Source organism: Pteropus medius, unplaced genomic scaffold, assembly GCF_902729225.1.
Source record: "Pteropus medius unplaced genomic scaffold, Ma_sr-lr_union100, whole genome shotgun sequence".
Taxonomy (NCBI): Eukaryota; Metazoa; Chordata; class Mammalia; order Chiroptera; family Pteropodidae; genus Pteropus; species Pteropus medius.
Genome location: NW_024340692.1, coordinates 6,234,685 through 6,247,062, shown reverse-complemented (window position 1 = coordinate 6,247,062; position 12,378 = coordinate 6,234,685). Strand labels below are relative to the sequence as shown.

The following is a 12,378-nucleotide window of genomic DNA, read 5'->3' as shown; positions in this document are numbered from 1 at the left end:
TTCAAAAGTCTGCAACCGATATGTCAGTCGAGGCTACAGGCAGTTCGGGGCTGGATTCAGGGAGGATCTGCTTCCAAGTTCACTTCTGTAGTCAGTAGCAGTTGGCAGGCCTAGTTTCTTGGTAGGCGAAGTCCAGAGATAGTTCTTTTTCATGTAGCTCTCACACTAGAACAATTCATAGCCTGACAGGTAGCTCTCAGAGCAAGTAAGAGAGTGTGCCCAAGACAGAAACCACAACCTTTTTGTAACCTTTTCTCAGGAGTGACATCACATCATCTCGCCATATTCTGTTCCTTAGAAACAAATTAGTAGACCAGTATACCCACACTCAAGGACAGGGAAGTACACAAAGATGTAGATACCAGGAGGGACTGGCTTATTTGGGAGATATCTTACAGGTTGCCTACCTCTATTGGCATCCGCTGGGAACTTGTTAGAAATGCAGGATTACAGAACTAGTGAAGAGAAGGTAAATTTTAACAAAATTCCAAGGTGATCCATATGCGTATTAAAAGTTGAGGATCACTGTTCTAGGGAGAAAGGCCCATACACTTTATTCTGTTGCAGAGGTTGCTTCCTCGCTTAATTTTATTCACTAGTTAATGTTAGTTTCTAAGAAGTGCAAAGATCAGTCTGCCTTGCAACTCAGTTCTACCTACCCTATTCAACAAATAGGAAAAAAACTTAGAGTTACTGAAGTACTACTGGGCTGCAGATAGTAAATTCTAGAAATAGAATTGGGAGACTGAAGAAGAAAAAGGGGACATAAGGACTGGTACAAACAGATCTAATATCAACATCAAAAAATTACTGAAAGAGAGTTTAAGCATCTGGGTGGGGTGGGATGTATAGAATCATGTAAAACAAAAAAAGGACTACGGTTCTGTTTCCTCAACAACTCTTAAGTGTACTGCTGAATAACTCTCTCTCTCTATGCATTAGAAATGCTCTGTTTATACTTTGGTCCCTTACTGTTTGATTCAGCTTGGCTCTGTTTACCAAAATGGCGAAGTGTGTCACATATATTAGAAAAATATCCATCAAAAATTATAATATAAAAATGCAAATGCTTAAATTATTGAGTTTCAGATATCTAAATTATTCCCTTTCCAAGTACATTTCATGTCTCAATGATGCTTAAAGAATAATTTACATTCAATATTTGAACTCTTTCCATAAAAAAACACTAATAACTTTGGTATAAATGTTTTTCATTTTCATCGAATTATACGTAGTGGAAAAGATAAAATTACATTGAGCTTTTAAGCCTGTATCAGAAAATGTAAGGGAAAAAAATGAATGTCCTAATCTATTTATCACAAAAATGTAAATTAAGTAAAGCCTTTATCTGTACCTTTGATGATATACTAGAGCCAACTCCTACTGGGCTGTGTGAGCTGTTTGTTAAATTTTCAATTTTATGAACTTGTTTTCAATCACAATCATTACTAAAACTTAAAGTATTTACATAAACCTACAAATTAAAAAGTTATATGAAAAATAAGGTAATACTCAAAACTCATTACTTTGTAATTATTTTACTTCATTTTACTATTATCTTCTTGAGGTTATTTAAAACATTTATTGTATCTAGAGGGTGAAAATACTCCATAATGCTGTGCTGTTGAGAATCCCCTATCAACTTGATATTTAGTGATATCACACTGGTAGCCTGAAATTGACCACGGCAGGAGTATTTACAGCACAAAAATTGAAAAATACTATAAATCAGAATTTGACTTTTATTTTGTTGTCATAAAACAGTTAATACTGCAGATTAAACTTAAAAGTATGTCGTGTCTTTAGCTATTACATTATTAATAGCACAAAAAATTGGGAAATATTCTTCACATATTCAAAAACTATTATCCAATTTAGCAAAGTTGCTCACATCACTGACAAACCAATAAAGTTCAGACATAACTGGTATTGAGGCACATAACTAGTGTTATAGCTGAAACAGGTTTCAGTTTAATGACTATAATTTGTACTGTGGTGAAAAATACTTTAATAGTAGATCACAGATTTAATGACATAATATGACTGAGAAAAAGAGTTAGTAGATTTGGATCAATTTTATTTGTTAAATTGTGGTTGAACTGCAACCATAGGTTCAGATCAGCAAACATGAACAAAAAGTTCAGCAAAAATGAACAAAAGCATTCTCTGAGGATCAGTTACATGAAATTTACAATAAAAAGCACTGTAAATTTTGGCATTATTTGTAAAGTGTACACTACTACATGCATGCATTTATGTGTATGTGTATGTATAGTTTTCCCAGAGAGCCAGTTGTTAAGTATTTACCAGAACATCACCCTGCATCCTTCTTTCTCCCAGTGTAAGCATGGCCACTAGATATCACAGAGGATCACATTACCATATCCTAGTCTTCCACATAAAGATACTATTTTAAGTTCTAAATTAGAAAAGTGCACATGCAGAAAGAACACTTATTATAAATTAATGGAAATACTTCTTGTCTGGTCTGTATGTATGAGTTTCCTTGTACAAATATGAGGAGTTCATGTTTTTGTTACATCATTCCAAATGAATTTCAGCTCAGTTGATTATACTGCTCATGAACATACTGAAAGCACTCAGGAAAACGAATTTTACTGTATTCAGATACAGAAAAGGAAGTGACTTCACAGGTATCCAGTATCAACTGGGCCTAAAACCTGATAGAATGAGATCAAAAAGCTCCTTGTCTTACTTTGATAATCAGCGGACTCATCAGCAAAACTATACAGATTTCATGAGAAGCCCTGATGGCAGGAATTTATGTTTAAGATTCAGGAGGGTCACATGTGCCCCTTTCAAATAGACCAAATGCAGCTTTCTAATTTATCAAAACAACATCAATTAGTCACTGTGCTGATGACAGTGTTTTTATGTGTGTAATTTAGTCTTTGGGGAAATTACTTTTCTATAAGGTTTAGAGAAAAGGATGAGCTGTTTTAATGATTGTTCAACTCCACATATAAACAACACAAATGGAGGAAGATAAAGCTGACTGATATAAAAATGAAATCCTCTGTTGCTCAATTAGAAACAAATTTTGTTGTAAATTTTGGACTGGCTGAGAGTGCAAAAGAAAACTTTGGTGGAAGAGCACTGACTTGTAAACGGCCGCAGGCTTTTCTCCTGAAGCATTCCAAACCAAAGCAGTAGGTGGAAATGTTGTACAATGTCTTCTGAGACTGCAGAGAGACAATAATATCCTTATGGATCTTCTGAGAAAAGAGTTTGAGGAGTGCTTTATAAATAAAGCGATTAATAAAACTGCTGGAAATGTTAAGGATGGGTAGGCAGAAAATCTTCTGTGATCATCAAATTGAGAATGTGGTGAAATTTGGAGAGGGAGCAAATTTGGACACAAGGAGGTATGCAAAGTGAACATGCAGATAAACTGGGATAAACTGCTGGAAAAACAATATTCCGAGCGCCTGTACAACATCTCTTTAATTTAGTACAGATGCTTTTTATTTTTATTTTTTCGGTATATTTGGAAATAAATATGGCTAGAAAAGGGGCCTTCCACCAATTACAAATCTGAAAAAGTACTGAGTGGTTTCTTCTCATTTGAAATTAGGATTAGTGCATAACGTTAAAAGGGAAATCTAATATTTACCTTTCTTCATGTACATGATTACAGACTTGCTTGAAAAGTAGTCTGTCTCTCTTCTAATTCATATTTCAGCTTGCTGGACATTTGGGATTTAGGTCATGGATATTGTGGGGTTTACAGTAGGAATATATAGCTAAGAGGTAACTTGCTTTTATTTGACTAGTCAATTTTCATAAATAAAAAGAAAAAAACAGTGAAGGAGAGCTCTGAGATAGAGTAGACTTCGTGGTGCTATCTAAGCCAGCATTATGACAAGATAAGCATGAGCAGGTCTCTATTTGGAAGATACAATTTAGCAGCTCATGTGCATATTGTAGTTAATATATAGACATATTAAAGATGGTATGTATGTTTACCTTGGAGCAGAACACAAATATGATTTTTATTTAAACACAAGTGTAAAGAGCTAAAATTACTATTACTGCACAATTTCTGATAAGGTGATTAAAATTCAATGGAGCTCAAACTTCTGGATTTAGCCATGAGTTTTTACTAGTTAATCTTTTGCAGGAGGTATTGAGCAGCAAAACTGATTAATTGATCTCCTCAAGAGCTTGCATAATTTTCTCATAGCAGAAACAATTTAGTAAGTAAATGGCCACAGGAATGACAAAGAACAGAGACAATGTCATAATGGAGGGAAATCCTGAGATGACCTGATCTACAGAATCCTCTTATCAACTAACATCTTAAATGAAATCTTAATATGAAGAGCTGACAAAAGTGATAGCTGGGTTCCTTAGCCAAATTAAATCTTCATTATTGGGTAGAAATTAGTCTTGGTTCACAGACCGCTTTACTACCTCTACTAAGTCCAGTGGCTCACTGCAGCTCGGAATATAATTCCACAATTTTTTTTTCCAGGTATATGGAAGCTGAGGTCTTAAGTGCTAAGCCACCTTGCCCAAAGGTCACAGAGGTATACAGTGGCAGGCCAGAAGCCCATACCATGTTCCTCGTATAATACCACAAAATAAGTCAACTTGTTTGGCAACTCCTTTATTAACTGAAAATTTGACCACATTCTCTCTCTCTTGGATTCTACTGAGCCAATTCAAAATCTTTGTATTCTTTCAGTAATAAAATGATACTCTGAAAGAAAACATAGATCTAGAAAAGTTTATTATTAATAGTATTTGCTCTTTCAAGATCCCTCATTTCAAGTTCTACAATAGGCCCAATTCACCACTTGTTCAAAAATGACATGAAATTTCAGAATTCATTCACTTTTCAGTACAAAGACCTGTTATGTTACAATTGTGAAACATGAGAGACAAATATGAAGATGAACCACAGTGAATTACCAGGAAGGGCTAGAGTAAAGAGGCTGAAGAAAAGAGGAAAGGACATCCACATCCCTTTACCAATAGTAGAACAGGTCTTTTTGTTTTGGAGGTTTTTTTGTAAATGTCCTATTTGTTTATTTGTTCCCTTTGTTTAACTCATTTCACCAAGTGTTTATAGAACACCTATGTGTGCTAGTACCTAAATCGCCTCCTCCAAACAAACAGAATAACGTTTGGAGAGTGATTCACACCTTCAAGTCCACTTCCTTCCTATGTCTTATTTTGTATTTTTAAGCTAGGAATAACTTTGTACCAGTTTCTCAGTGTCTGAGTCTTGTGAATGAATAGGAATGGGATTGCATGCTGGCAATACTTTAATACAAAAATGCTCTTTCCAGAAGCTGCCTCTTTCCTTCCTCTCAAGTCACATATCACTGGCCCACAGCAAAACCCAAGGGAGGGGTGTTCCTGTCAGATGGTCAAATCTGAAGCAATCATTTGGCCCTTGAATAAATATTAATTGAGCACCTATTATGTGCCAAGTACTATGGTAGGTCTTGGGCACAGAGTGGCAAACAAGACAGACCAATTCCTGTCTTAACAAATGATAAGCAGAACGATTTCAACTAGTCATAAATATTATAAAGAGAAAAAGAAACCAGAAATGAGGTACGGGTATTGGACAGAATGGCTAATTAGAAAGGGGCTCTTCAAGAAGGAGACACTTAAACTCAAACCATAATGAAGACCTCCAACTCTCAATATCCTCAGAGTGAAGTCACAGGACCTTATAAGACCTCAAGTGAAAATATCGCAGTTTCCTGTCAATGGGGCAAGTCTACTTTCTTCTTAATCCATGGCCAGACTTCATAAGGACAAGAATAATTGTGAAGAAAGGTGGGGCAGCTACTAGAGACAGAAGTGACACTATGATTTAGTTCTGTGTGTGGTGGATTGTTCATACTTTCAGGGTTCATCAGTAGTAGCATAACCACACCTTAATTCGAAGAGAAAGCAGTAAGTGTGAAGCAAGCAGCCAGGAGCTCCAGGTAATGGACAAGCAGCCGTGTGAACCAGCTGGCCCAGCGCTCCCACAGTGGGAAGCTGTTTACTCTCTCACTGGGAGGACAGAGAGTTAGATTCAGTAAACCTGTAATCATTATTGGCCGGATCAACACGTTCTAGCTGACTTGCTTTCGTCATTTTTTTCCCTAAAAGAGTTCAATGGACTGTGAATATTTGCTTTCAGAAAAGATTTTTTTTTAATCTAAATAAATCGTGTCGTGATTAAAGGAAGCTTTTGTTACTTCAGAGTCTATACCCCTCTTATTCATATTGCTCAATAAAATTTTAAAAATTTCTATTTGATGCAGCCACTGTATAGTTCAGACAAAAATTACTGAAAAATTATCCTAAGTTTGTTTTAACCCCTGAATAACACAGTTGCTGGAAATGTGTATTATTTTTGTCTTAAGAACTTAAATTTCATAGATCCTAAAATTAAGACTATTTCTAAAAAAAAAGAAAAAAAAATTAATGCTTAGAACAGACAAAGAGATGGAAGAAATGTAAGACATGCCTTCTTTCTTAAAAGAACTTAAAGCTTAGTTTAAGAAACAGCAAAAACACACAATAAAGGTAGCAATATAAGACAGTATAATATAAGACAGTACTGTGAGATACAAAACTAAAAGAACTGCAGAGGAGGCTGGAATCAGTAAGTAGTGCTTGCTGGAAGAAGCAGGACTTCAAGAATGGAGTGGATTTAGAGAAGAAGAGAGTAAAGTATTTCAAGTGAGGGGAATAATAGGGAACATACCCAGAGCTGGGCATGGGCCGGAACATTTCCATGGGACAGGGTGGGGATGTGAACAAATGCAGCTATTGTTCATTTGGGGAGCCCTTGAGAAACAGTCACATAAATTTATATTGTACCAGGCCTACAATGGGCACAGTGAGTTTTATCAGCTACAGATGCCTAACTGAAGAATTCTGTAAGACTTTGCCTCATATTGATTTTCTAGGCTTGTCAATGGACCTAGGCAAATTGTTGCCAGTTTGTAAATATTTATTGTATTACGTGTAACTTGAAAAGTATCTTGATAGTTCATGGGATGTGTGGGTGAATTTGAACATAAAGACTGCCAGAAAACCTCCTTCTCCAACACAACATTATTGCAAGTTCACTGAGACAATACCACAAATAGAAAAACATCTCAAGACTCATTAAGTTCACATCCTTCTGTTTGTGAACATTTTATAGAGAAATGATTTTCACTGGTTACTTTCTACAGGATTTATTTTTGGTGCTTTTCTCAGAGAAGATAAGAAAATTACTTGTTACTTTATTTAATATCCTAGCAAAATTAAGGGTTTTTAAATTGTAGTTCATGCTTCTTATATTTATACATATATATTTTAACCTGTAATCTTACATCTTTGAAATCATTGGTAGAAATTCCAACTCTCCTAATGTTTGTTTGTCACACTCAATCCAAAGTTCACCTTCAGTTATGGATTAACTCCTAACCAGGAAACATTTTTACAATATGAATGCATACATTTGAAGACAATAGGCTCCTTTCTCTCTTATGGCTTGAGTCACTCATGACTGAGTGCCTTTGATGATTCTAGAAAACTACAAATCTGAATTAACCCTGGATCTTAAAGATAGAATTAGAACCTAGCCTCTAAAAGACCCCAACTGAAAAACAAGAATCCATTTGAAACTATAATAAATGTAACTTGGATCTCTAGTGGCCATGTCCTGCCTCCTAGTCCAGGCACTGGAGTCTATAGGAACCACATCTCTTTGACTCCAAGAACAAAGGCAATCAAGAGAGTTATTGCAGCAGATGTTCCCACTGAACTGTAAGGCCTACAAAGAAAGTCAGCTTTGCGGCTCTGAAGATTTCTTTGACGGAACTTAGAACTTTCAGAAGAACTATACACTTAGAAGGCACTTAGGGGAGTTTTAGACCATCTCAGAGCCTCATATCCCAATTTTGATAGGGGTTGGCCCTGAAATATCTGAAGCAAATAATCAGATCTACATAAAACATCTAGATACTTCATCTTGTACAGTGGATCAGCCTAGTGTATTGGTTCCCTTTTGGATTCAGGGAATTTTAAAACAATTTGGGCATTATTCAGTACTATACATATGTCAATATAGTTATATATGGACCTTTCTGTACTCTTTTCTCTTTTTCTTCATCTGTAAAATGGGGAGAATAATAATAATAATACCCATGGTGCAAAGTTGCTACTATAACGAATGTTGGGCTTTTATAATGATGCCTGGCACATTATCACTCAAAAAATAGGAGCTGCTGCAATGATGATATGACGACTCCTTAATTTCTATACATTCCTCTTCTCCCCGCCTCTCGACATATGTACAAGTATTCCCAAGTAAACACAGATAAACTATTAGTCTGGCCAGAGAGAGAATAAGTTTCTTAGCAGATAATATGACATTCAATATGATATTTCCAGTCATCTTGGTTAGGGTCGGGGATGAAGTGGGAGTTTTATTGTCCTTTTGGGAATCTGATGCGTTGGCAGGAAGTGAGTTCTTTGATTATGACTCCTAACACTGGTCAGCAGTTTTCAAAAACATCCTGAGATCAAGTGAATTTATATTTTAATTCTGTGAATTTAAAATTATGGACTGAAGGAGACAGAATCCAAATGAATTTCAGGTCTTTCATGAATGCAGAATAATTGTCATGTCTTTCCTTTCTCTCCCTTCTCCATAGGTTAATCTCAGAGCCACAGATGTCAGGCTCATGCGCCAGTTGCTTGTTATCAATGAGAGCATTGAGTCCATCAAGTGGATGATTGAAGAGAAAGCCACTATTACTAGCCGAGGCAGCAGTCTCAGTGGCAGCCTGTGCAGTTTATTGGAGAGTCAGAGTACCTCTTTACGTGGCAGCTACAGTAGCCTACATGATGACAGTGATGGGCTGGATGGTATCTCTGTGGGGAGCTATCTGGACACGTTGGCAGATGATGTCTCAGGCCATCAAACCCCGTCAGACTTGGAACAATTCGGTGACGGCGCCATAATAGAAGACTCCCAGGCACTGCACAAGCATCCCAAATTGGATTCTGAATACTACTGCTTTGGCTAATGACCTAGGCTTTTGCATGGGATTGGTGTGCAATTAACTTGTATTTATCTTTCTTCTCTGCTGTTACATATTTGGTGTGATTTTTTTATATAACAGCCTTTTAAAAAGAAGCTTATTTTGAAACTGCTTGATGATATTTCTGTTGCTCCTAATATTTCTTATCTAGACTGATTTACCTTTCTCTCTTACATCTCTAATTTTATTTATTACAATGATTTTTCTCCCTTCTTTTATAGTGGCGCAAATAAGTAGGGAGAAAGAATAAGCAATAATCACGTTTTTGCTTTTGTTTTCAGAGCAAGGGTCAGGGATTGCTAGAAAAACTTTGCTAAATTTTACAATAAACCAAAGTCTGATAACAGTTAATATTGTTGTTTGTATTATTAAATGATTCAGAGTTTCATTCTTCAGAAGACATTGAGGTTTATTACTGTTTGTATATTAGGATGACCAAAATGCTTGGGATGAAGTCAGGCATTATTTCTAGGCCACAACTTCCTAGTGTAAAATAACAATGCTGTTACACACTTTTCATGACAATCATTTGGAAGCCCCAACTATATGCAATCTGTTCAGTTCAAATATGTGTTATTACTGCAGATCCGCATTTTGTTATCAGTAATTCTAACTCAAATTGTAGACTAAGTTGTATGATAATCTATATAATTCTCCCAAATTTCAAAGAAAAAATTGAGATCAGGTACAAAGATGATTAGAGGTTAAGGTGTCCTAAATTTAACTGTAATTTGAAATTTTGTTGACATTCACTTTTAAGTGTTTTACATCTAATAGGATATATAAAAACATAGATACATACATATAGATGGATTGATAGACAGTGTGGGAAGCAGAATCACTATTCATTTATGAAATCTAATATGATAACCTTTTATCTGGGATGGATAAATAATCTCTTAATTTTCTGAAATGACATATGAAAATGTAACTCATATAGTGAATACTTAATTTTGATGTGATACTATTAATCCTCCACATTTCTTTCACCTTGATGATTCCTAGTGAATGAATCTATTAAGATTTCAAACTTTTTTGTAATACACATTTCTGCACTTAACATTTTACAATGAGTCAAAAAGTCTTCCTATTTATAACTGAAAATGCTCATATCTCAGACATAGTTTCCCACAAGTTTCCTTTGTTATATACCTATTACACACTTATCAAATGTATTATTTGTTGCAATGATATGTATTATTCTATTTTTAAATTAATATCTACAGGGTCTATATTTAACACTAGTCCTCTTTCATAAATTGCTTGATATAATGCTCATCGCAACAATTTCAGGATGTAGGGGGTTGTCTCCCTTCTACGTTTGAGGACACTGAGGCACATATAAGGTAGGTAACTGGGTAAGATCAACCAGAAAGCATCAACACTGGGATTTGAACTTGAGTCTGTCTTGTTCCTAAAAATAACACGTAGTAGCTCCTTTGGTATCTACTGAAATTAAATAATAAAGTGTGGATGAGAAAGCAAATATAAACCCATGACAAAAAGAAAAAAGTGACCAATCATTCTCCTTCCAATTAATGGGACCTGCATTTTCCAATACTAAGCTTTCTGAATCCTTTCCTGAAATCACACATCCGGAGTCAGTTTTGTGCTTATAGGTATATCTGGGAGTTGGTCACATGCCAACTGTTCCTCATCTATTTTCCCCTTTCTGCTTGCTTTTACAATCAACCTAAACAAAGCCTGGTAGGTTGGCTGTTTTTTTTGTTTGTTTGTTTTTTAATCTGAAATTAAACCAAGAAATGTTTAGCACAGATTGTTGACCAGATTAAAATCCAAGAGTACACTTTATGATCTAGATGAGAAAATATTCTTAGGACGAAGACTGATGAATTTCAGAGGGTACTGAAATATGAAATGATATGTCTGCGGCATTGCAAGGGGAACATCCCCAACAAGAGGGAAGTAGGCAGACAGCAAGAGTATAAGAGGTATAAAAGAGCAAATTCTAACTCCTTCAAAACCCAACATTTGCCTAGATCAAGCCAGGTACACGGAAGATGAATTTCTGTCATCAGATATCACTGTTTCAGATTATAAATTCAATCTTGCTAATTTCTTTTACACCCTCATTTTCCCAATCAGCTTCTCCTGGCATTTGTCTATCCCGTGCCTTCTATAAATTTCCCCTCTGAGGAAAGGAAATGAAAAAACATAAGAATATAAGTGTATGGAATAGTTTTCATTTATACATTGTATATTAAAGAAACTAATAAACATTGGCAGAATACTTAAAGAGATTTTTTTTTTTTTTTGGCTCCGAGTTTCAGTACTTTATGTGCTTTAGAGTTATGTTATTTTTCTTTCAAAAGATACCAAATATAGAGTCTCTGATTTAGAGATATGGAGTCATACATAAGCTAACAATGTTTTGATAATTGATTTTACTAAGAGGAGAGAAATATGCAGTTAAACAACACTAATTACTAACATATTCATTGGTCTCAAGAGAATGAATGCATTTTCAACTAAAGAATCCCTATGACTAATCTCTGACCTGGAGTATTCAATCTCTGTCAGCACCATAAGAAAATGGTGTAAAAACATTAAAGCAAAGTGCCTCTCAAACTACTCTGCATGAACTGAGTTGTGTTCTCCCAGAGAAATGGAATTTTCCTCAGTTATATCAATCTCTCCATTTTTATGGACTCGTCTGCCTTATAATGAGAAGAAGATGATTGAAGGTAAGGAATTTAGACAACTTAAAGCTAGTACATTTGGGGGGATTTGCAAATAAAGGAACTCTAGATGACTAACTTAGAAGTTTTAACTAAACTTCAAAGAAACTCCAACATTTATACTACTAGTCAGCCACAAATTGCATAGCATAAAGTTTGACATATTTGTCAAACTTTAGAATTGCAGTAAGGATTCTTTTCTTGTTAGGTGGATTATAAAGATCCTTGGAGCTCCATGAATAACTTCCATCAGGCCTTTGTATCCCTGATTCCATCAAAACACAATCACCTCCAGGATGCCAAAATAAATGGTTATTTTGTGGTATTTACTTATTTTACTGACTTCTCAGCAGTAATTGACACATTGATCACTCCTTTCTTAAAAGACTATCTTCATTTGGCTTCCAAGACCTCACTCTCTCTTGGACCTCCTCATTCCCCGCTGCCTGCTTGTCAGCACACTCTGTTGCTGGTTTTTCTTCATACTCCTGACCTCCAAACACAAGAATGCCTCTTTGCTCAATTATGGCACCACTTCTCTTCTAAAATGGCTTCCCTTGGGATTTTATCTAGTTTCACAACTTTAAATGTTACTTTTATGCTGAGATTCC

General features: G+C 35.5%; 1 protein-coding gene across 1 annotated transcript in view; it reads left to right on the top strand.

Annotated features, from left to right (window-relative positions):
* The window catches only part of LURAP1L (leucine rich adaptor protein 1 like), a 38,958-nt gene extending 29,539 nt beyond the window's left edge, over positions 1-9,419 (top strand). The window contains exon 2 of the mRNA XM_039877620.1: positions 8,679-9,419. Coding sequence (XP_039733554.1) covers positions 8,679-9,053 — 375 coding nt within the window. The 3' untranslated portion in view covers positions 9,054-9,419. The remainder of the gene's footprint in view (positions 1-8,678) is intronic.
* Positions 9,420-12,378: the final 2,959 nt, after the last annotated feature.